The following is a 26,085-nucleotide window of genomic DNA, read 5'->3' as shown; positions in this document are numbered from 1 at the left end:
AGTTTCCGGTAGCACTAACTCCCCTGAGTCTGACTGACTCAGCTGAGAACCGTGCAATGGGGTCCATTCCATGATGCGATTTACCGCTACCGGAAACCATTCTGAACGAACATACGATTCGTGAACGACTCCTCCACGGTCAGTCGAGTTTCCGGTGAATCGATTCACCGGAAACTCGACTGAACGTGGAGGAGTCGTTCGCGATTCAGCCTAGTTTCCGGTAACGGTGAATCGCATCATGGAATGCACGCCATTGCACGGTTCTCAGCTGAGTCAGTCAGACTCAGGGGAGTTAGTGCTACCGGAAACTCGTTTGTTCGTTCAGTCGAGTTTCCAGCGAATCGAATGGTGAACGAGACGACCGAACGAACGAGGGAGACGAACCGGTTCAGTTCGTTCGTCCTAAAGACTCGGTCATTCGAACCGGTTCGCGAACGAACGAGCCAACACTACAACGGATGTGCTCACTGCAGGGAGCTGGGATAGGTGAATATAGGTGAGCCGTCGGGCTCGTCGTCGAGGCAACTATATGGTCGTGACATTATATCATCGAGATGTTCTCTCTCTCTTGAGCTTTACACGCTAGATACATTCAGTATAGTTTGGTGCAGGGGTGGGCAATTATGCCTCCGTTGCGTGGACCAATAGGTCCATGGCGTCGACGTATAGTTAAAAAATATTGGAGGCTCTCCGGCTATGGAGAGGGCCCTCCGTGTCAACGTACAGCACTTTAACATGCACACGCTAGGGATGGGCAACGATCGTCGAATGTCGGAGTCACGTAGAATATCGAATAAAGAACGTGACTATCGTTATTTATTACGGCTCTTCTCAATGCTGTTGAACGCTCCGTTGACTTGCATGGGCCTTCACAACTTCCGGTGGTGAATAGCGTCCTCGGTTGCTAAGCGACGTCAAGGTCTTTGGCTGACTATTTCTCTGCTGATCAACACTACGAATTGCTGGTTCAAATAAATTGTAAAAAGACACACCGTGTGAAGTTATATATTTTTAACGTGTCTAGTTAACCGTCATGCAGGCTGTGTTCAGTAAAACAAATAAATAAATAAATAGCGATCCGTTTGTTTTCGGATCGCTACTATCTGCCTAAGCCCACGTTGAAATAATTTGGATGTTGAATGTTGATGGCGCAGTTGTTGAAATAAACAGATTGATTTCATACAAATCATAAAAGCCTCTCCCCGTGTCATTGTGTGTGCGTGTATCCGAGGTGTGTGCGTGCGTGGGGGGCTCTCGATTGAGCGTTTTTTGAATATTATTCGAATACGTCTCAGCGAATATCGAATAGTATTTTTGCCAGAAATGCACATCGCTAGCACACGCATTTGAAAAGGCACCATCCAGGAGTTACTATCACTGTTGCTGTGAAAGAAAAACGAGATGTGCAAACCCAGCTCACGACACTATTTCAACAACCCCTGTCTTGGAATTCAGAAATGCAAATGCCAAAACCAAGTTTATTTGTGTTTTCATTGCTGCTGATCTACGGCCATTCTCCGTTGTTGACAAACAAGCAGTTTTTTTTTTAATTTGCCCCTTAACTATGAACCGTACCATACCGTGACTTAAAAACCGAGGTACGTACCGTAACCGAACCGTGACTTTTGTGTACCGTTACACCCCTAATATCACGGTATGATTTGAGGCATAGACGGTAACGGTATTATATCAAGGTATGTACATTTTATCTTCTAATTTTGATAGAAATGCCTCTGAAGGGGTAAAATACTGGTTTAGCAGCAAAACTGAATAAAAACAGTTAGTTACCTCTATCTCTGGAAAAACACTAATGTTTAATAGTATGGATTTGTTTCTCCACTTGCTTGCGGACCTTGCCATATTGTTTTGGCATCTCAATTTGGCTGAAGTGTGTGCTGGCAGGTAACGCGTACCTGGGTTTGAGTGTTTTGACCATCTCTTTAAAGCCCTTTCTATCGACATTTTGAAAGGGAACCATGTCCTTACACAGGTATACAGTGACGGCGTTTGTTATCTCGTGCCACTGCTGCCATTTTGTCGCTTTCAAAATGCCTGCGGAAGCAATGTCTGATTGCAGAGACAGCTTCACGCTACCAGCGTCTGTCTCGCACGGTGTGGAATGAGACTATTACGCAAGCACAAAGGAGCGCTTATTGTGCAATAGCATACTGCCTGAGAAGGCCGTATCGCTGTCAAATCTGTCCCTGGGAAAAGTAACGTGGCACCAAATTGAAAAAGGAACTATGTTTCGTTACCATATTTTCAACATCCTAGCCACTATGCCCAGGTCTGGGCTAGTGGCTAGGATGTTGGGACCTCCAGCTGAAGGTTCTAGATTTAGAACGAACTATTTTTGAGCACGCTACCCAACCACTGCCTGCTTTATGGCTGTAAGGACACACGCATTGAGAAGAAACTAAACCGGGCAATCAATGAACGGTGACCCTTCCAATACAATGATCCACAAATGCAGTCTATGAGCGACTTACTGGACATGCTGAGGTCTTTTGTCTCCTGGGTCTCATGGCCACATTTAGGACACGGTGGCCCTTTACCCTTCTCCTGTTTGAACACCTTGCTCCGGGCATGGTCGTCACAGTAACAGGCCTTTGAAAACCATTGGAGACAACAGTAATTAGCAAGCAATTAGTTGTTTGCACATAAGTAAACCATTGTTAGACCGCTCCGCTTGCTCAACCTAATATCCTCACCTTACAACGTAGGCAAGAGTGTTGCCCCAGTCGGTTGCAGGAAACGCCTACAAATTGGACATGGGAAGAGATTAATCAGAGTTTGAAAGGCGTTACTAGAAACTGTGGTAAATAAATAGAACGGGAAAAACAATTATTGTGATTAATTCGTAGTGATTGTGTGACTCACATTTGTATGTTTCTGCCTCAAGGATTTGGCAACTAGCCTGGTGCTCAAACTGATCATCCTCACAAAGGAAATTCATACAGAACGAACAGCGGAACAGACGCCCACCTTTCCAAAACAAAATGTTAATACAATTGTTTACGACATCTGTAGGACATCCAAGTGGCAAGGAATTTCAAATGGTACTCCACTTACCATGTTCCCAGACATTGCGATCACATTCGATGCACTCTGCATCGGTCAGTGGGCATACACAAGCATGTGTACTCAGACACTTCCTCCCATGGCACACCCAAGCTTCACAGAAATCGCACACCGCCCCCTAAGGCGGGAAGAGATACATTTTGCTTTGACGCTGCTCAAGAAAGAAATGCAACCCTCATTGAACGATGTGAACACATAAATGACTTATGCACAACAGGATATTTGATCTGAGTAATCATTATCTTACCACCATCCCCATCCCAGTGCTGTGAATCCCAGGATGTCTTATGACACAATCTGATGATTTCATGCATTTGGTTTTTCCTTAAAAAAGAAAACATGCTACAGAAAATGTCCAATAGTCAAATACAGTCATAAGTAGACTAATCTAGTTCACTTTGCAAGTTCTGGCTGGACTCTAGATTATTGATTATAGTTATATTGAGAACTATCATTATTACTCTGTACAAAAGTCATAGAGCCAAGTCAAGTCAAAAAAGACTTACCACATTGGGCACACATAGGAAGCTTCTGCACTGAAGAACAAAAGTAGCAGAAAGCTCTGTTCTTCTGTCTCCTGTTGCATTTGTCACATTCCTGAAATACAATATTGAAAACAATTTCACATTTCAGTCAAAACTTTATTGATAACATAACATGAGTAGCCCCATCTGATAAACTAGCTATTGAGATGCTTATTACAGGATAGAGATCGATTTGTGTAATGTATTGTATTGTTGCAATTAAAGCTTAGGCCATCGCCTATGGGACTCTATCCTGAGATAAGCATATTATTAGTCGGGGAACTAGACAAACATGCAAGCTCATCTTGTACTCATTGTAACGTCCAATACGCATTTGCGAATTGGTCTGGTGATGTCAGGCTACATCTCAATGGCTATAGTAACATATAGGCCTAATGTGTGAGCTGCATGGGAAAATGCTGCGTCCTCTTCGTTTTACGATTCCAATTTAGGTATCATATAGGTTATTGTCATTTGGTTTATTACCATTGCAAAATTGCACGGGTGTTTGGCTACGTCGATATGGTCCCGATTGGCTCGAGTCTGCTTCTCTCTTTCCTTGCGACTCTCAGCCTTCTTACGGGCACCGGTTTTCTTTTTAGGCATTTTGCTCAGAAATAATTGAAATCACTTTGCCTGCAAACAAAGAATACATCAAGACATACTAAAGTGAACGCTGTTGGTTCACAAATTGGTGACTTTGTGAAAGCTAAAAACTGCAAATCCACGATTTGCATGCGTAGAAAAAAATTGTCATCATAGATCGACATTGCTAGAATTTAAAATGTATATATAAATATTATACGACAACCCAGTCTAAACAACCTCTGAACCAGCAATGGTGACGATTCATCTATGTGGGTGTTATGAGCGAAGTTTTGTTTTTACTGCTAACTTAGCTAAAGGCAACTAGCAAGTAACGTGTTCCCTGTAAAGAACAGCGGATGCCCTCCAATGTACACGACGTTCATGTCAATAAAAAATGTAACGATGCACTGTATATATAACATCATTGTATTTCAATAGCTTACCAAAAACTGTAAATGAGCCCCCTGGTTAAATGAGGATGAGACGAAAAGGGCGACAAGCACGACTAGTGCATGATGGACAAGTGTCCGGAAGAAACATTGGCGAAAAGAAACATTCAGCTTCGGTTCTTTAGCTACAATTCTTGATTTAATCCCATATATCACCAATTGGGTTCACGAAGATCAAAGGTGATTATAATGTGTAAATATTGATTTTTGTGAACGGCATACAAAAGTATTGCACTCGGAACGAAATAGTTTTTTTTGAGACATCTATCATTGTAGCCACGGTAGAACTACTTCCGATTCCTTTCCCACGTGGCCACGAAGGACCAATCAGGAGCCATACAGGAAGCACGTCTGACCCCAAACAACAACAGTCTGTATTCTCGCCGGTGGAGGTGCGCTGCTAAGAGCATAAAAAAAAACACCTCAAACGAAAGCCAACGTGTCTGATAGTACTTATAAAAACAAAAATGTTCTGCTCATAATTTGTAGAAAAGACATGAAAGCATAAAGATTTTTATTTTTATATTATTTTTTAGAAAGAGAGACGATCTCTCCCGACACTGGGCAAGGTGTTCGCCCCGTAGGTGGGGACGGGACCCTTGTTTCCGAAAAATGGCAGTGTCCCTCACCCGAGCTTGCAGGAACATAGCTCTCTCCACCTGCTTCCTGTCTTTTTGTTTCGGAAATGTGCTGTGCCTTGAGTTCACAGTCGCAGAGAAGGAAGAATGGTACACGGCATTCATCAACATAACATATCAAGACCCTGTCACCTCCGAACTCAAAACCGATAAATCCGAGTGTGGTCGCTATGGCGAACACTCCCCAAAGAAGGAAGCTCGCGGACTTGTTTTATTACCTACCTTCTTTCGGGACAGACAAGGATGTCACATTAATGTAAAATTCCCCATCGCCTCCCAGAACATCGCCTGGGTGGCGTTGATCGCTGCGGGGAATTGTACGTTTCGGGAGAAAATCAGCAATGCTGCAAGTCGCAATGCATCCGCAGTTGTCATTTACAATGTGGGCTCCAACAACCCAAACGACACGATAACCATGCCGCACCAAGGTGAGAAGCTTCCAGACGAGTGTCACCATGTTATGTTTGTTTGTTTGTTATGTTATTTTATTTTTTTACTAGTAGTACATTGTTAACTACTAGTTAACAATGTTTGTCTGTGGAAGTTTGTCTGTGGCAGGGGATGCTTTGCCTCCATTGCTTCTCTTTTTTCATTAAACAGATATCTGGTTTTGATGTAGCTCCCGTGAGATGATCGATATCACAGCCCTTGGCTGAGGAGTAGTTGTGGCGAGGGGTGGGAATAATGTGGTAGCGAATGAGGAATGGAACGCTACATCATGGCGGAGATGTGGTTATATAGTTGTACATTTATGGGTAGTGAAAATGGGTGCAGTAAGTCAATGTCAGCCACACACATCAAGATATATCAGATTTAAATTGGGAGAGGAATCAAAGAAGAGAATCATGTGATCAGAAGCATGAAAGGGGTAAACAGTGAAGTACAGGCACCTTCAACGAAAGGAAGGGAAGATTGCATGAAAGAAGGTTAGGCAAACGCTCAACACCTAACGAGGTGCAGTTTCATGGAGCTTTCTCCACATCTGTCTTTAGGAATTTATATTGAATTCGTTAATATGAATTACAATTCAATTATTAATCTTAAAGCTATTTAAATACAGATTTTGAAGTCTAAAGTAAAAAAAAAAAAGCCTGGTCTTTATTGTGTGAAAAGACTGCCATGTCTAACTTTTTTTGGCTGGTTTCCCTATTTACCGTGTGGTATTTGAGTGTGTCACTAACAATCTATTATGTCATAACCTTTATAATCTGCCAAAAACACAAGAGCCAGCTAAAGGGATATCTCCATATTGGCTACATTGTCGTTTTCATTGCAAAATCTTTGCCAACAGTACATTTTAGAACATCACTTCATTGACTGGTTAAGCCACAGCCTGCCTCTGTGGGTATTATGGTCTTAGACAGGGCTATTTTTATCTTCTCTGGCTGCGTCACAGTGGGCAGCAGGAGATGTCCTGAGTTTACGACTTAAGGATATCCTAAATACCATATTGCAACATTGGAATTTATTTTCTAATTGTTTGGCTTTTGGATTCCGTTACAGACATGGGTTTTAGTAGGCTACTTGTAAGGCTTTTTTATTCCTGCTATAGTGTATTCATTTATTCTGTGTCCACTGTTTTCCCTTTGCATAAATTTGCTTAAAGCCGTGGCTGGGTTTTCAGGTGAACGGAAAACTCACTTAGTTTGGGTCATGAACTTAAGTCGAGTTTAGAAGAGGCTAGTTATCGTACTCATAACCAAATGATAAACCTATACATTTACTTTATATCCCAGGGAGGCTGGCATGTTAGGGACTCCTATTATTTGATCCAAACAGAGCATCTTCAGATGGAAGGCTCAATCTTAGCGATGGTGTTGAAGTAGCTCTAGGCACAGAGGCCTCACCATACTGTAAGGGGGCCCCTCAGGGCCACATGTCCGGCACCTGCCTAGGAAGCACTGCTGCTGGGTGAAGCCTGAAGACTCAATCCACCGAGCCTTAGAGGTTTGGCTGTGGGGATCTGGACCAAAAAGGACTGCGACAGCCACTCATGTTGAGGGCCCGGTGAAGGAACTAGTAGCAATGCAGACATCTTATCTGAACTTATACAGTCACGCTGATTGTCGTGGAAATATAAGCCGTAGCTATATACAACAATAAACCAATTATATAAACCTTGTTTGAATAATAAGTATTGATTTGCATTCTCCTCAGACCTAGGGAAGTCTCCCTTCCACTCTCTAATTGAAAGGTGGTATTAGGTAGTTTGCATTTGCATTGCCACTGTGGCCACAGACTCGAATACTGAGGTCACTCCAATCTACTGACTTCTTTGCTTTGTAGATTCCTTTAACTGCAGCCTTGCATAAATGACAGATTCCTCTAAAGTGTATTGCCCATACCTTGGTCTCTGCTGCCATGAATTACTTCAGCCATGACCAATAGGAAACTGTCAACTATGGTCAATGACCTTCACCTTTGTTACCTGTGTTGTTACTGCCCTTGATTTGAATTTCCCTATAAGAATCATGTACACCAACTGTCTCATTGAATATGTTCTTGGGAAATCGCTCCCTGTACCTTCCAGAAATCATGCTCTGAAATTACTAACTTGTAAAAAGTATTTTTTTTTTGTTAACTAGACTCGACCCTAATGAATAGAAATTAAAAATTCGACATTATTTGGTTTTGTCCATTTAAAGCAAAGTATAGCATAGCTCCATGAGGTCAGTTTGCGTATTTTCAGGATCTCAATTCATGAGCAACAGACAAAAATGTCCAAAATGACATGCAGCTCTCACCACTGGGTCTAAAAGAGTGCCAATGGCCTTGGAAGAAATGCTTACTTTTAAAGCTACATATAGATGGAGGAAAAAATGGATTGTCTGTAGCGGGAATCTTTGCTTCCAAAATACTTGACAGGTTGACAAAAAAATCGAAGCCCAGAACATCAATGTTATTTGAGTGGAAGGAGTACAGTATGACCTACATAGGGCTCTATAGTGAATGAGCCAGTAGTCAATATGCATCAGCTGTTCTGTTCAAACCTGAACCCCAACGATAATCCATAATTTAAACCGCCCAAAATATAAAAACAGTTAGCAAAAGAATGAAGACATCGTATCACAATATTTACAGAATCGCAAATACGTACTATGTCTGCACTCTACGACGCACTCTGCTTTAATGCACTCCGCTGATTCCTGTAGCTAACGTGGGGAGACGGGTGCATTTGACTCCTCCAGGCACCGGAGACATAATCGCTGTGATGATCCCGGAGCCAAAGGGGCAGGACATTGTGGCGTTGTTGGAGCAGAGGGTCATGGTCATGATGGACATCACGGTGGGGACGCGGAACCTGCAGAAGTACGTGAGCAGAACCTCGGTGGTGTTTGTCTCCATCTCCTTTATCGTCCTCATGACCATCTCCCTGGCCTGGCTCGTCTTCTACTACATCCAGAGGTTCCGCTACGTCAACGCGCGCGACCGCAACCAGGTAGGGCTTCATGGATGTCTTCTGATCAGATTAAGAACATTGTATTGTCTTTCCACAGTGAGACAAAATGCTATCTTTGGTGTGGCCCACATTAAAACCTGAAACACTATAGTCAAATAGGGTAGATGTAAAAAAAACACAAAATGTGAGGTGGCTGTTTGCGGAATCATACATTTTGAAGTAAACATTAACAGTGATGCAGTGGTGAGTTAGAAGTGATGATATGCATCATCTACACAGGAAAGATTACTTGTCTTCCAGTGATGTAATGTACTAATATCCTCTGTAGGGCCTGTGAGCTGAAAGTACAGGAAATGTTTAGCATCTGGACAATCAGAGAGCTTCTGTGTTTACATGCTACTGAGCATGCTCACCGACTTGTTTGTGGGTGTGATGGTGGAAGATGGTGGCTGCGATAAAGGCAGTGTGATAGCTCTGAATTCTTAGTGCAGAACCACATTTCAATAGAGGGGGGATACGGTGTTATGAACAGGGCTTAATTTGTCAAGTGGGAGCTCCCGGAGCGCTGAGGACGAGTAGAAAAAAAGCGGCGGGGGGGGGGGGGCGGGGGCTCTGGTGGGCGCTTTCGAACAACCCACACCTATTTAGTCAACATCGCAAGAAATTAGCCTACTAAAGCCTCGTGAATGGGGATGTACCCAGAAAAAATAGTAAACATATGTTAGGTTGGAGAGACACACAGCCACACATTATAAAGTTTACCGTTGTTTACTAACAGTTGAGGAATAATGTCATGCACTCGCAGGTGCGTCATTGAGTCATTGTATGCTCAACACAACAAAATACACCAAGTCCTTGAAAATGGATCTCCGTCGCATCAAAAGATGAAGACAAGTAGATAGGCTACCTCATAGATTATAGTAGGCCTAGTTAGAACAACAATCTGGCATGACAACTTGGCCACGTTAACAAATAGATACATATTATTAACCAGAACAATACCAGAATACCACAAAAACCATAATAATAATAAAGTTCATTTTGGCCTTCTTGCCCCTCTTCTCCGCAGCCACTTTCGCTAACTCCTCGCAGATTTATCACACATCACTCAACCGACTCGCGTCACTCCAAGTCCAACCTCTCTTGCTGCACATCTGAACAAAACACACACATGCACACAGTATTAGCCCCACACACACACACACACACACACACACACACACACACACACACACACACACACACACATACACACACACACACACACACACACACACACACACACACACACACACACACACACACACACACACACACACACACACACACACACACACACTCCAGATCCAGCTGGCGGAGCGCACGTCAGAGCTTCCGGAGCGCGCTCCCCCTTGCTCCCCCTCAAATTAAGCACTGGTTATGAACCCATTGGAAAGCCGCCGAAGCATTGAAGGAACTGAGCACTGTGTTCAGTTCCTTCAATGCTTGGGCCGCTTTCCAATCAGTAATTAATAAAACCTGGTTTTGTATGCACTTAGATGCCTTTCAGTCTGGAATTCCATGAGCATGCAGTGGCCGGCGAACGCAGAATTTAAACTTATGGATTTCCTTCGTCCGCACTATTGGTTAAAGCAACCTAGCCAGCTGTTGTATGCGCTGACCTGAGCTGGACCAAACAAAGATACAGCTATGGGAGCTGCTAAACAATCGTTTGGAATACTATAGATGTCTAGAACGACTCGGAACGAGTCTACACCACACATGGCCTATTTATACGTTGACATAGACAATGTCAGCAATTAACCTTGGGTCTTAGCAGACCGTCCAAATTCTTTAATATAAGCATCAGAATGTGACATATGCGATTTAAGGCAAAAGTCATGATTTTTGGGTCTATTTTCAGGTTTTGCTAATAATACCAGGTTTCTATTTGATTTTATATTTCTAGACCTTGACATCTAATCCTCACTTGTTCTCACCTTTTGTTTCTTGCATCATATCTCATATCATCATATCTTGCATCATATGAACATCTTTCTTGTTCATTTTGATCTTTCAGAGGCGCCTGGGAGATGCAGCCAAAAAGGCCATCAGCAGGTTAGAAGTGCGAACCATCAAGAAAGGGGACACGGTTCGTGCTGTTTGATTGTTTCTCCGTCACATGTATGAACCCAATCACTTGTGGAAAAACACCAAAACTCCTAGTTTCCTTGCCTGTTGTTTTTCTTACCAGATCTTTTTCTGTCTTGTTATCTCCAAGGCTTTTTTGGTAGGGCAAAAACATTGTGAATCCTTCCACGCAGGAATTACTTCATTGCGGTATTTTTAATTCAGATCTCTGGTTTTGATTAGCCAGGGTTCTCCAGATCAGCTGTTTTAATTTGAAGGAATACTGATCTAGTGATTCAACAAATGTAATATTTGAATATGGGAACGATAACGCGGTCATGGCAGGTTATATACAATAGCCAACAAATGCGTGATCCTTATGGATTCCAATCATTAATCACAATGGGATAAGATAAGCAATGTGTGCATTTGTAAGGTGCTGCAGTACTAATACAAATGTGTGGTATCTATAATGGGCCTTCGGTTCGAAGCAGTTCACCGTTTACCTTTTGAACTGAGTTTATGCCAATGTCTGTTTATGGAAAATTACATTTAGGACTTTGACATCGAAAACCAGTGAGAAATCCAGCTCTTTGGAACATGTCCTTGTGCAGACCTCTCAATAAATACCCGGCAGCCAAACAGTCCCCAGTACTATGCAATGTAAGCAACATGGCTACATAATAGTTTAAGCTTAGCCTGTTGCCTTTTAATATATATTAACCCATCACATCTTCATGTTGTTGGGGATGGTTGTAGTTGTATCTTATCTTATCTTATTCTACCTGCAATATAAAATACAATTAAGAAGGACTTCCTATATTCTTTTCCCTACTGTGCAGGAAATAGATTCAGAGTTTGACAGCTGCGCAGTTTGCATTGAAAGTTACAAGCCCAACGACGTTGTAAGGATCTTACCGTGCAGGTAAAACACTGGCTCTCCTCATTTGGTTAGTCAAACTCCTTGCATGTTATTTTTCATACAATTCATTTGAGACTCTTCCTTCGGTGCATTAAATGTAGTTTGGCGTCAGTAACAATGATTTTTTTGTTTTATTTGGTTGATCCAGGCATCTGTTCCATAAACACTGCATTGACCCGTGGCTGCAGGACCAGAGAACTTGCCCCATGTGCAAAACCAACATCCTCAAGGCACTGGGCATTATGGTACGGCCACACAGCCCTCTCCTCACAACGAACGTAGAATATGCTACTTTAAGAATGTAATCCTATTATAAGAGGGACTTAAAAACCCGGCCTCGGTCTGGGTTAGTGACAGAAAGGTTAAGGCTAGGGATGTCCGATATTGGCTTTTTTGCCGATATCCGATATGCGATATTGTCCAACTCGATATAAATTTTCGATACCGATGTCGATATTTGGGTTATTTTTCCTCAAACCTAATTTAGGTAACACTACATATCTCCTGTTGTGGAATTAACACAACATGCTTAATGTTATTGTGATGCCCCACTGGATGCATTCTTGAATGCAACAAGGCTTTCCAAATGTTAACATTGTCTGTGCAAAATAAGAAAAATACTTCAACTTAATTTAAGGGAAAAGTGCCATGTTTATTTATTTTTTTTAATTATTTTTTTTTCAAAAAAAATCCGATACCGATATTGACAGATATTACATTTTTATGCTAATATCGGGCCGATAATATCGGTGGGCCGATAATATCGGACATCTCTAGTTAAGGCGGAGAGTACGTGCAGCTGAAGGTAGTTCAGGAAGAGGAAGTCGCATCCCTCCCAGAGGAGCTCAAAGGAGCTTGGAGAGGATCAAGGCGAGTTTGTTCTTGTGTTCAGGGAGCACTGGAGGGATGGCATGTCCCAGCTAGCCTGGGAACGCCTAGGGATCTCCGAAAGAGATCCTGGTCGGCTTTACCTGCCCTTTAAGAACCCCTCAAGCAAAGAGATCGATGGATAGGCTGGGCTACCCTTGATGGATAAGCTAGGCTATCCTTTCTGTTGATGGATATGCTAGGGCTAGGCTACCCTTGATGGAGAGGCTAGCTGCTAGGCTACCCTTGATGTATAAGCTAGGCGTACCTTTTCAGACGATGGATATGCTAGGCTACCCGTAATGGATAAGCTATGCTATCCTTTCTGTTGATGGATCTGCTACGCTACCCTTGATGGATAAGCTAGGATATTTTTTCTGTTGATGGATATGCTAGGATACCGGTGGTGGATAGGCTAGGCTGCCTTTGATGGATAAGCTAGGCTATCCTTGATGAATAAGCTAGGCTACTCTTGATGGATAAGCTAGGCTATCCTTTAATGGGTAGTCTAAGCTACCTTTCATGGATAAGCTAGGCTATCCTTTCTGTTGATGGATATGATATGCTACCCTTGATGGATAAGCTAGGCTATCCTTTCTGTTGATGGATATGCTAGGCTACCCGTGATGCATAGGCTAGGCTGCCTTTGATGGATAAGCTAGGCTATCCTTGATGAATAAGCTAGGCTACCCTTGATGGATAGGCTAGGCTACCCTTGATGTATAAGCTAGGCGTACCTTTTCAGACGATGGATATGCTAGGCTACCCGTAATGGATAAGCTAGGCTATCCTTTCTGTTGATGGATCTGCTACGTTACCCTTGATGGATAAGCTAGGATATTTTTTCTGTTGATGGATATGCTAGGATACCGGTGGTGGATAGGCTAGGCTGCCTTTGATGGATAAGCTAGGCTATCCTTGATGAATAAGCTAGGCTACTCTTGATGGATAAGCTAGGCTATCCTTTAATGGGTAGGCTAGGCTACCTTTCATGGATAAGCTAGGCTATCCTTTCTGTTGATGGATATGATATGCTACCCTTGATGGATAAGCTAGGCTATCCTTTCTGTTGATGGATATGCTAGGCTACCCGTGATGCATAGGCTAGGCTGCCTTTGATGGATAAGCTAGGCTATCCTTGATGAATAAGCTAGGCTACCCTTGAGGGATAGGCTAGGCTACCCTAGATGGATAGGGTAGCCGCTAAGCTACCCTTGATGGATAGGCTAGGCTACCCTTGATGGATAGTCTAGGCTCCCCTAGATGGATAGGCTGGCCGCTAGGCTACCCTTGATGGATAGGCTAGGCTCCCCTAGATGGATAGGCTGGCCGCTAGGCTACCCTTGCTGAACAAGCTAGCCTACCCTTTCCATTCAGAAACCGCAGCATAGTGCTGCAGACTAACCCCCCAGTCTTCTTTCAGCCCAGTGAAGATGGCTCGGACGAGATACCCCCAGAGTACGAGGCTTCCATCGGGCCCACCAACGCAATCACCGGGGCGAGCGAGATGACGGTGAACGAGAGCTCGGTGGTGCTGGACCCAGTAGCAGGGTCCATCAGCCTGCAGCAGCTCTCTGACCAGGATGACTGGGTACCTCCTGCACCGGAGCACGGACCAGACTGTACTGGTGGTGAGTCAGCCCTCCACCATGACCTGAATCCATGGGATTTGATTAATTGGCAGCCACAGATTAGATGAGGTGTGTGTGTGTGTGTGTGTGTGTGTGTGTGTGTGTGTGTGTGTGTGTGTGTGTGTGTGTGTGTGTGTGTGTGTGTGTGTGTGTGTGTGTGTGTGTGTGTGTGTGTGTTTGTGTGTTCTTCACAGGCCTGACATAAGCATTGCGCCCAATCCACTGCATCTTCACCATATCCTCCCTCTCCCTCAGACTCCCCCCCACTGAGCAGCGGCCCGGACACCCCCAGAATGGGGGCCCGCGCGGGGGACGAGGAGCAGCCTGCAGAGCCCCAACCGCTGGGGCAGAACTCTTTGGTGGATTGCCACTCTGTGTCACCGGATTAATGGGATCCCATTGATAGTTTGGACGTTGGTGACCGAGGAGAACAGACGACCCGCGTGTTACTTTCTGTTCTTCTTCTTTGTTGTGGACGAACACACCGCTGCTGGCCCTTGTGATGACTGATGTCACAGTCAACGGATGTGGAGAAGAGAGGGAGGACTGTCCCTCTGTTATTGTATTGTGTCTGTTGATGGGCCAACCACCTCCCCCCTCCTGCCTACTGTTGATGGGACGGGCCTTAAGAGTTTTAAGGGACATCAGATGTGTGGGGGAGGGCTTCCTTATTCCAATACGTTTCAGTTGTCCCTTTTTGTTGTTTACGTTGTGGTTTTTTTTCTGCATTATATGTGCCTTATGTGAATCGTTTTTTACTGCAATCACATTTCAGAATGGATTCTCTATATGACATGCATTCATAGGGTACATCACAACAGCGTTGAACATGTGTCAAAGTGTCTGGTATGTTCTCCTACCAGTGAAATCCTTTTAAAATGCCCTTAGGGATAAGTTTAAATAACCAGCATGTTTGTAGAGTTTGTTCAAATTTTGGTTTACCTCAAACAAAATGATAGGTCCAATATTTTTCGCTGTTTACGCCGTTATGTCAGGTGTATGTACACGTATAAACGTAGTTCGATAGCCAACTAAATGTTAAACTAAGAGCGGAAGTTGGTGTTTATATTTGCCTAGCAAATTACTATAGGAACACGCTTCTCACTCAACTTTTATTTTTATAATGTATGCACATTTTATGATAAATAGGACTGTATATAGCACATTTGTACCTCCTGTCATTGGGTCTTATGTTTTTATCAGTCGAACTGCACCTATTGAATTTTTTTATCCATTTGTCCTTTAATTTCTGAAACCCTATGAAGTGTGGTGTGAATGACGGATAAGTCAAGCTGTCCTCACCGGTTGACAATCATGACTAGTCCCTCTACTAGTGCATTTGTAAAAAGGAGGTCCCTAACTGCCCGTTGTCTTACTGTGGCTGGTTTACCAAGAAAAGCCACACATCGAATGGCTATGGGCTGTTTGGGTGCTCACTGTAGCATATTGAAACGGTATATGTGCCAAACATGTGGGTTATTATTAACATGACTGTTAACAATCTCATAGAGAGATAACCACTAGGATGTCTACATTACAGTTGTCTTGTCTGTGTGTCTGAATTCAACATAATATGTTCAATCTATGGCATAAAAATTGTGTATATTTTGTTATGCAAAGTTTATTTTTGTAAGAAAGTTACTACTGTTTACAAAAGCCCACCTTTTTTTTTTTGCATTTACTGGGTGAATTTTGGACGATTTCTACATCAGATGAGTTTCAGGCTAAAAAGACATTCGGATTTATCATTACCTTAATTATAATACTCATCAACCCATTAATGTAAGATAAGGAAAATCCTATATCTAAACACATTTGATATTAAGTTACTTATGAAACCCCCTGGGAGATATTACCAGAAGACTTGCTGTCTTTTAAAAAGGCATTGGTTATTGGTGGACTACGTGCTCCATTATGTCAGGATACTCATTTATCGGACACTTCCATCCTAAACGAAAATCATCCAAGTCTCCAAAAGCAGATTTTCCTTAGGAGCAGGTAGAATTTTGGAATCCTGCTCACGGGCGCCCATCCAACCCAACACACATCGGGGATTCGACCCAGCCACTACATTTTAATTCCAGATACAGTTGTCTGTGTACAGGTCTAATTTCTACAAGATTAACAATTTGGTCAGATTGCTTGTTGAATTAAGATTAAAAAGAACACTTTCATTTTCTCAAATCACAGCATTCAGGAGACTAGGACGACTAATACTACGACAAGTTTTTGAAGGAATTGTGTTTGTAAGAGGAAAAATTCACTGCTGCATGGCATCAATATAATCATCTGGAAAACATCTTGTTGCCTTTATCTTGAGCTCTATTGTCAACAAATGATGTGGATTATCATTTCTGACCTGTCAATGGCAAATGTTTGTTTAGTTGCAATGATAAATCATGAGCAGCTGGTCTTGTATCATAGGTTTAATATTTGTATGCTCTGTTACGATGGATTTACGTTAAGTAGGGTGAATGTCTCTTGGTTTTCCTACATTATAGTTCACATCCTGTAATTAGGAAAAGGAAATTGTTGATTTAAACCAACCACCAACAAACTATATTTTAGAATACGTTTCATCTGTGTTTTCCTTTGTCCTGTCTATGTTAGGGTTTTTTAGTTGGTATAATATATTTTTATATACACCTTTCCCAAATGCACTTTATTATTCCAAAAGATGAGAAAGGGAGTATGCTTTTGACTCCTGTAAGTCTTACTTGTGCAGTTTTATGAGGGCTATTGTATCAGGAATGGCGCTGGACCAAACTGTTGTGTTGCTTTGTGTGCCCTACAACATGAATTGCTATTTTGTGATATGCTTAACTATGTTGCATGAGTTTGTATACATAACCGTTAAGGAGCCTACAAGAAAAGTAAACATTCCTCAGAATTCAACCCATTTTTTTGTTTTTTTCCCTACATGAAAATCCCCCCAACAACTAGGTAAGTATCTGTTTCTGACATTCTGGTTTGGTAAACAGTGATTCTAAGACTGATTCTTTATTGCCTTATGGTCGATTAATGACATCTAGTGGTAAAAAGATGTTTAGCCCTACAACATTACTAGGGCGTGTAGTTTCCATCCACTTTCTGTGTGGAACTGCAACAGACTTCTTTGCTAACAACAGTTACTATCGCAACAATTTGTAAGTCGCTTTGGACAAAAACCTCAGCTGATGTAATGTAACAAGCAAACATTAAGTTTGAAACATTATGCAAGGATATTTTTTTTATTGACATATAAAAGAACAGTCATATATTGTTTCCCATTTTAAATAGATGCCAGCTGAAATTAATTTAGAATATACTGTCATAAAAAAGATTGTACAGAATTAAATTCACAGAATATCATACAAGTGAATGATTTCAAATATTAACTTCCGTTGAAGATATATAAAGGCCCGAGGTCCATCCAGAATCATTGAGGTAGAGCCACCAACATAGATTGATCAAAAAAAAAGTCATAAAAGTCAGACGTGTTATTCTTTAACGCTCAACGTCTGCCTCTGTGCCATTGTATATAAATCAACAGTGCAAATTGATTCCTCTGGGCATCCAATCAGAGATGAGCACAGCTCCGGACAACTAGCCGCCTCTGAGGAACAACCTCTGGTAGTGGGCCGAGGAGACAGTGGCGTTCAGGATGGGGGTCTTGGTGAACTCCACCACGCAGGGTCCCGTGGTACAGGGGGACGCCTCCAGCTCCAGGACCGTAACGTTGTTTGGGTCCGCCGTGCTGAGGACGCTGGCCGGCACAAAGAGGGTCACCTGGGGTCCCCGGGAGGGCCAGTAGCGCCCCAGGTTGACGCCGTTAATCCAAACCTGGCCCTAAAATGACATGACACCAAAACAAGAGTCAAATATTGGGCCATTGTTTTGGTTTGGAATTACATAACTCGCTACATTGAGGGAAAAGCGATCGGTGTGTGTTCTGCATTTCTGATTCAGAATTGTATACCGGTATATATTTTATTGTTTTGTAACATCCAGGAAAGGAAACATACATTCTGTTCCTTCTCAAACTTACTTTGTGTAATTATGTAATATAAAAAGTCTAGGCCATATTAATAAACCGTTTTACAATGCCACGTGCCTTAATCCAGCCCGGGAACTGAACGTAGGTGTCCTGGGGCAGGTTTGGGATGCCATCAGGTATCAGGAAGCTTCCCCTGTAGAAGGCTGGCAGGGAGAAGCTGGTTGGCTGGCTGGAGCCTGGCACCTTGGTCTGTTGTATGAGCCCCTTGCTGACTGCCTCATCGATATTCAGACTGTACATGGTCCAGCCACTCAGCACATCTTTGCCTAATGTCAAGTTGGACACCAAGCCCTGTATCGTTTATTTTGTTGAGAACACAAAATCCATTAAACACAAATTACAACCCCTCTCTCTCTCTCTCTCTCTCTCTCTCTCTCTCTCTCTCTCTCTCTCTCCTCTCTCTCTCTCTCTCTCTCTCTCTCTCTCTCTCTCTCTCTCTCTCTCTCTCTCTCTCTCTCTCTCTCTCTCTCTCTCTCTCTCTCTCTCTCTCTCTCTCTCTCTCTCTCTCTCTCTCTCTCTCTCTCTCTCTCTCTCTCTCTCTCTCTCTCTCACACACACACACACACACACACACACACACACACACACACACACACACACACACACACACACACACACACACACACACACACACACACACACACACACACACACACACACACACACACACACACACACACACACACACACACACACACACACACACACACACACACACAGCAATCATATTATTTCCAAGCAGACTATTGAGCACAGGTAAGAAAGACGTTACGTTTGGAGGGAGGAAAGTAGTTTCCGCTGACCTTTATTAATCTATACGTATACTTTTACTTTTGTATTTTATATTGATGGGCCTTGAAGTTCACATTTGTTTCCAACATCATTTTTGGGTGCCTTCCACTATTTTTGACCGCTTTAGCTCCACCCAAGTCCCTCTGCCTGTGGTGGAGCAAAGATAGTGAGTAATCAAGAGTAATGAGCTGCAGCTGAGACGGGTGGAAGTCCTTTTGGTGGAGAGCAAAGAAACAACTTTAGAACACCTTTGTTTGAAACCCATATAAGAAGAGTTTTAAGATTATTCAGCCCTCCTAATTTGAGAAATAAGAAACTTAAGCTACGGTGCTGAGGCACCATCAATCATTGTGGATTTGGCTGGAAAGTGAGAAATACAATTTAAGCAGTTTTACTTGAAATAAATCTCAACATGAAGCTGGAAAATTAAAGAAACTTTGTACAATTGTAGCCTACGACATTAACTTGATTTCAGTTAATGTACGTGTTTCTTGTTGAGTTGAGCCTACTAGCTGTGATGAATAAAAACCGCTCAGGGTGACAGACCCCCCTGTGTCCCGGGGATGGTCCCCGTATTGATGTCCTGTCCCCAGCTGGAGCTGTCCTCCGTAATTTCTGTTTATAATAATAACTAAAAATAGGCAAGATTTTGAAATGGGAAAGCTTCTAGTTTTGCTGAGAAAGTTGGTTATTGATCTGGGGTCAATCTGAACGGTATGGAATGTCATTTGAGTCAATATTAAACAGATACATTATGAAATTAATCAAAGGCTGGGGAATAAATCCTGAAAAAGTAAGCCTCATGAAATGTATAAAAATGTAAAGTTCCTTTATTGCCAGTGTCTCACTGGCTCATGTGGCAACAGGGCAAAATGATTGCTCCTGGCATTGCTAACGCCCCCCAGTCTACTCTGAAACACTCCTTGCTCTGCGGACTGAAAACAGTAAACTGCTCTCCCAGCATAGGACGCTAACCTTTTCTTATTTATACATAAATGGCACATTACATTATGTTTGGGGATCTCCTTATTAATGTTTACCTCAATCATATATTGATGTATTTTGCGTTTTCACATCTGAATATTACACACTTAGATATCAGAATAACCCTTGTGGGAATGTCATTTACTCATTGGCTCAATTGAGCCCAAACAAGATGGATGCAACACATTTATTTCAGTAGGTTGAACCTGGTTTCACTGATATGAGTTCTGTGTTATCGGGGCCTTTCATTTGCTTTTGCTTAGCCTGTAAGCTTGTGACCTGCTGACCAAGTTCTCCCGCCCACTGTACCGCCACATTTTGGCATCCACTGATTGTCCGTTGCAACCATGATACCTCAAGAGACCAACCTTGAAGTCGTTCATGCCCCTTCCATAGTTGATGCGGCCCATGTTCTCGACCAACAAGTCAACCTGACCTCCAGAGCTTCCCGTTATGTTGATAGTCAACACTTTGTCCCTCTCCAGGACTCCCATTGGCACCTGAGAGGAAGCCAGAACCTTAGCAAATCTAAAATTCCACCACAAAGGACTTTGCCATTACTTGCTAATGCACCACAGCATCATATAACCTTCTTTTTTTTTTATCACGTCAAGAAACTTACCCCATCGACTGACACGTACGCCCGATCGTGAACTCCATTCAGTGGGGAGGAAAGGGGAGTTGGTGAGCTGCAGTTAACCGGGAGCTTGGTCCTGTAGAGGACAAACCCAAAGGCCTGTGGCCGGGGAATCAAGCATGGAAACAGAGGTTAACAAAATTCTGTGATGATGAAATGTATATTTCATTCTTTGAAGTAAAAGTAGTAGGTGTATAGAATTATGCAGCAATTGGGTTGCTGATTGCAACAAACTGAAATTGTATAACAGCAATTCAGTTTTGGATACACACTTTCTCCGAAAGAGAAATGACCTACCTTAAATTTTCAAAAAGGGAAACTACCTCAAAAACATAGATGTGGGAAATTATACACTTTAAATTTTTGGATAACATATTATACAACATTTCTGCCAAGTCTGTTTCTCTATATGCCACTAAATTCTACACACTGGACCTTTTAAAATAAAAGTTATTGGACATGAAAATGCAGATGGTCCTAATTATTCAAAGGTGAATTATAGACGAGCGGTACCTGATTTAATTCAATAAAGCTCATTGGATGTATGCTTTTCACCGGTCCCGAGAATGACAGTATTTCCAAGGCACTCATGACTGTCTGGACCTGAGGGAGTATACATTTTGTTTTTGCAGTTCTTTTTTATAAACTCTAAATTCAGTCTAAAGAATACCTCTCACCAGTAGTAATAGATCATATGTAATTGGTTTAAAGTGAACCCAGTACAACCTTTGTCATCTTAACAGTCCCATAAGCGTATTTTGGAGTGGATGGAGGGATTGGCCCATCTGGTATCTTCCGATACTGTTTAGGGGAGGATCCAAACAGGTTAACCAGATAAACACGGATTTTATAATGGCTGCCTCTTAACAGATACGGTGACCCTAATGTTTTATTATTTGAACTGACGGGTTCATTTTCCTACCCTTTTAATAACTTCTCTAATGGCAAAGTACTTGTCAGTGAGGTCACCGGCCTCTGTGAGCGGGGCATCGTAGTCATAGCTGGTGGGCTGTGGGGCGTACTGGTTATTCGCACCTACACATACAAGCAACACGTTTCACAAATAAACAGAGAAAACATCCGTCCCCTACAAAACTATCCAGCAAAAAGAAGCCACTTACCGTTCCAGTATCCAAAATTAGTCCCCCCGATAAACATGTATCTGGAAGTATAACCACGACCACCACATCACTGGCTATTCCACAGACTTACATTTGTATGCATTGACTGCCCGCCCCCCCCAGAAGTCAGAGAAACTCACAAGTTAACATTGGCGCTGAGGGCCAAGATCTCATTGAGAGACTTGGCCAAAACGGCTGTTGAAACGGTGGAGTGGTGGCTCCCCCAGTGGTCCAGCCACCCAGCGTAAAACTCTGAGTTCACCTGTAACACAGGAGACCAGTCTGGTTGGATGTTGCCCCGGCGATTCTAAAGGGAGTGAAACAACGGTGGGAGATATTCACCAGCGGTCCACGGGGTTCCACATGTCTCTGGGAAGCGAATGCAGCACTGACGTTACCGCCTTGGGAAAACAAACACAACACAGGCCACGACTGATTCCCTCACCTCACTCCGAGATGTCATGTGAGGGACCAGTGCATCGATCCTCTGGCTGTAACCAAATGACGAGTCAACATAGAGGTGGACCAGAGGGTTTCTGTGTAATGTCATGTGGTTACCTGGACCAAAGTCCACAGTCGCATAAAGACCCTGTATGGAGCCGCACTTGAGGAACCCAAGACCCGCGCCGTCAGTGGTGAACAGCACCGCCTCCTCCCCCAGGTGTCCCCGGAATAACTTGGTCAGGTGACGCATGTAGTCGTAGTCACATGTGAAGTAGCTGCCATATTCGTTTTCAACCTTGACAGAAAGGAAACAATGCTAGAGGTCAATTCCGCAGCCAGTGTTTTGCAGTGGACTACTCGGCCAACAAATCCTAAAACGGTTTTGAAATAAAGTATAAAAAGCTGAAGGGTCACAAATGTCAGTTCATGGGACTTGCCTGGACGGATATAATCGGCCCGCCGTTCTGATATAGGAAAGGTTTCATCATCGGTAGCAACTTTCCCATCCATGTGTCCACCGCTGCAATGTAATCTGTAGAGGAATTTTGCAACATGCATTACAGAATGTAACCCAAGGCATACGTCAGTCCTTTTATTTCTTTTAATAGTTACTCTTTCTCCCTACCCGGGTCTAAAGAGCGCAGCACTATGTCTTTCTTCATGAGAAGCCAGGCAGGCAAGCCACCCTACAAGACATAAACATGTATTAAATAAAAACAAACGTAATAACTCAGGCATTTCCTTTGTTGTGAATCTGGGTGTGGGTGGGTGTGGCGATGACATTAAGGAGAAAAGTATCTCACCATATCCCACTCTGCGCATATGTAGGGCCCAGGCCGCAGAATAACCAGTAAACCGATGTCTTGGGCCAACTGAAGAAAGTGCTCCAGGTCTCTGTCTCCATTGAAAATGTACTGACTTGGAGACGGCTCGTGGAAGTTCCAGGGAACATATCTTTTAGGAGAATGAAGAGTGTCAGTATTTTTCACATTAGGCTTTCAAAATATAAGGATTGGAGGTTGGACACTCAGGTTGCCATGCTATTCATTACAATAACATTTGAAGCAAGATCTTTAAAAACCCGGGGGGACAAAGCACTTTTCGACCACAAACAAATGTCCCTAACCCCCCATAAGTACATATTATCTTGATCTAGGAAGTTGGAAGCACAGTCAACTTGTACATTGATGAGCCTAATCGGTCACATTCCCGCCAATGAATAATGAGGTACACGTACGTCTGAATGGTATTTAGTCCAGCCATGTACATCTTCAGCAGGCGGTCCTTCCAGTACACTCTGGGGACCCGGCTGTAGTGGATGCTCCCAGATATGTACCGGAATTCCTCGCCATCCTTGCGAAAGCAGTCATTTTTGTAGTCTATGCTAAATGACCGCAGTGCCCCAAGCTGATGGGACAGAAATGGAAAGCACTTCATCGGAAATCCTTTAAAAATAATTTGTAAATATAAAAATGTTGGACCATTATCTGAATCAGGAAGCACGTGCAACATATCGGGTCGATTTCAGTGTTCTCTGTTTATCTTCTGTGTGATAAAAGATGACCATGATATTAAATCAGCAAAGGTGTATAGCTAAGCTTGAGATAAGAATAAAGAAAAAAAAGGAGGAATGCATCAAGTGAAGAATGATAAGTCTGTCTCCTAATTACACAGCGCCTGTCAAATGTATACATACATTTGACATGCAACGAATGTGACATGCAACAAATACGGTACATGTACCGTATTCGTTGCATATCACATTTTTATTGCGTAAGTTTTAAGGGCAAAGGATGGCATCTCATGGGACACCAATGATTTGCCAATATACTGGTATAGGTACCAGGCAATGTAGAATGGTTGCATAATGTATTACAGCAGTCACCGTTATGTTGTCAGTGATAATATTTATATCTCACAGTAGAAATATTTATTTTTAATAAAGCCACGGTGAAATCCTGGTGGCGATTGGGCCTCATTACAAGGAAGTAACTGATTTTTCAATATGAATAAAACAAAGCTTAATATGTGAACAGATGCTCGGCCTGTGTCTCCATTTCTTGACAACACGCACACACCTTATATTACATGGAATGATCTCCTAGTCATAATTTTGATTGCATTAATTGTCATTGCATTTTGCAAAACCCGAACTGCAAAATCAAGGAACCTAAGGACGATTAATTGCTACTTACTGAATTTCCCAGGAGCACCAGTACAACGGCGCCGATACGAAGGAAAGAAGACAGTATCATGTTTTACTTCGTTGTAACCGACTCTTACGATAGCAGTGTTTTAGATGGACAGAGTCGCCGGTCCCCTGTGACTCTGACAACGACTGAATAAGTTGCGGACTAGCTATCATGTGAGGTTGTTGTTGTGATAAATCGAGTATTGTTCGATAGAGGGCAGTATAGGGGATTATCACGCTGATACGTAGTACTTCCGCATTCGGTGATCTTTGTGCACTGTCACATCCGGTGAATCACTCATCACTCTGGCGAACCGATGGTGGACAGGTCACAGGTGTGAGCAGGGGCGTTTCTAGGTTTCTGAAACATCCGGGGCTTAGCCCAAGAGGGAATAGGACAGTGCGTGTGCGGCAAATTTTGTTGTATACTTTATTGCGCATGCATTTTTTTTCATAATGCTTTACCTAAATAAACAAAATAGGCAGGTAATGATAGCTTTGAATAGCTACCTGACTGCTGCTTATCCCCAGACATCTAAAGTTCCATTCAAGTTATTTCAGAGTAAAATGAATACAAGGGAGACAGACCTTACATTACCTATATCAGGTGTGTCAAACTCATTTTCACAAAGGGCCACTCCATGATGAAATGATTATCATACTAAGGGCCGACATGGAGTTTGCTGACATGCTTTCTTTTTAATCCAAAAAGTAAAAACAACATATCTATGGATATATTGTATACAACCTGCGTACAGGGTCATATAGGCTAGGTTTCATTTCAACATTTTGGGGGACAAATTATAGGTGGGGGGTATGGGGGTTCTCCCCCAGAAATGTTTGAGCGTCAAACACTTAATTTCCTGCATTCTGGTGGATTTTTATTCATCTATCTGTGCCTTTTCTGCATCATTTTATAGTGAAAATATATTTTTTTCTGTGAAGGAAAAGACAACATTCAGTGTTCCTAAAGAAATAACTATTATGGAATATAATGCAGTAAGGCTCTCAGGCATCCTGGATGTTTCAAAACTTTCTGCAAATTGAAAACATATCACATGTTTTGGGTATTTCTTTTTTAGAGAATCATGAATCAGCACCCGTGTTAACTATTTATGACACTTAACATTGGTAATGAAATGACAGCCAGCATTGGAATTGAAAAGGGCAGCAGCTAGTTAGTTAGCTAAATTGTAACTTAAGGCAAAAGTTGGAAACAAATCATGTTAGCATTCATCCTTAGACACTTGACACAATCAGTCATCAATATTGGCATGCTATTTAGCCTCATAGATTGGCCTATTTACAGACCACAAAAAACTGATATATTTTCTTCAATGCAAGTTCATAAATACATGGCTTAAAATCTTGAGCAGCAGAACAGAAATTCCTAGCAGTAAGCTACGCAAGAGTCCTAACAAATGGGGGCATGCGCGACGTGTGGATATAGCACAGGCTCTGCATGCAGCAAAAAAAAAAAAAAATATATATATATATATATATATATTTTCTTTTTTTAACAAAAAAGATTCGGGGCTAATCAAATTAGATCCGGGGTTTTAGCCCCGAATAAAACAGCCTAGTGACGCCACTGGGTGTGAGCATAGATATAAATATTAATTTATTCCATTTATAGTTCATATATATATCCATGGTTGTGAGTACCAGATG

General features: G+C 42.5%; 3 protein-coding genes across 4 annotated transcripts; 1 reads left to right on the top strand and 2 right to left on the bottom strand.

The window, feature by feature from the left end:
* Positions 1–161: 161 nt before the first annotated feature.
* Positions 162–4,887, bottom strand: znf330 (zinc finger protein 330). Its single transcript, XM_056586342.1, has 8 exons — positions 4,637–4,887; positions 4,092–4,241; positions 3,588–3,678; positions 3,329–3,405; positions 3,073–3,199; positions 2,881–2,985; positions 2,712–2,758; positions 162–2,607 (listed from the first exon to the last, which is right to left on the bottom strand). The coding sequence occupies exons 2-8, from the start codon at positions 4,209–4,211 to the stop codon at positions 2,383–2,385; spliced, it is 792 nt and encodes a 263-aa protein (XP_056442317.1). The 5' UTR covers positions 4,212–4,241; positions 4,637–4,887; the 3' UTR covers positions 162–2,382.
* A 102-nt stretch (positions 4,888–4,989) lies between these two features.
* LOC130379480 (RING finger protein 150-like) lies at positions 4,990–18,546 on the top strand. Of its 2 annotated transcripts, XR_008895123.1 has the most exons (8): positions 4,998–5,708; positions 8,469–8,719; positions 10,740–10,811; positions 11,632–11,714; positions 11,860–11,956; positions 14,002–14,209; positions 14,465–16,570; positions 16,614–18,545. XR_008895123.1 is itself a non-coding variant. In XM_056586339.1 (7 exons), exons 1-7 carry the CDS (start codon positions 5,255–5,257, stop codon positions 14,596–14,598), a joined length of 1,299 nt encoding a protein of 432 aa, XP_056442314.1. In that variant the 5' UTR covers positions 4,990–5,254; the 3' UTR covers positions 14,599–18,546. The 2 variants fall into 2 exon arrangements, 1 of the variants encoding a protein (XP_056442314.1); XM_056586339.1 differs by having other exon boundaries at positions 4,990–5,708; positions 14,465–18,546.
* glb1 (galactosidase, beta 1) lies at positions 17,400–24,753 on the bottom strand. The gene is made up of 16 exons (XM_056586334.1): positions 24,419–24,753; positions 23,461–23,630; positions 23,027–23,177; positions 22,849–22,909; positions 22,661–22,755; positions 22,338–22,518; positions 22,122–22,180; positions 21,920–22,041; positions 21,780–21,820; positions 21,581–21,693; positions 21,385–21,459; positions 21,172–21,261; positions 20,644–20,757; positions 20,390–20,521; positions 18,303–18,536; positions 17,400–18,037 (listed from the first exon to the last, which is right to left on the bottom strand). Exons 1-16 carry the CDS (start codon positions 24,476–24,478, stop codon positions 17,795–17,797), a joined length of 1,941 nt encoding a protein of 646 aa, XP_056442309.1. The 5' UTR covers positions 24,479–24,753; the 3' UTR covers positions 17,400–17,794.
* Positions 24,754–26,085: the final 1,332 nt, after the last annotated feature.

The sequence above is a fragment of the Gadus chalcogrammus genome, chromosome 3, assembly GCF_026213295.1.
Source record: "Gadus chalcogrammus isolate NIFS_2021 chromosome 3, NIFS_Gcha_1.0, whole genome shotgun sequence".
Lineage (NCBI taxonomy): Eukaryota > Metazoa > Chordata > Actinopteri > Gadiformes > Gadidae > Gadus > Gadus chalcogrammus.
The sequence above is the reverse complement of the archived record's forward strand: the minus strand, read 5'-3'. Positions and strand labels throughout refer to the sequence as shown.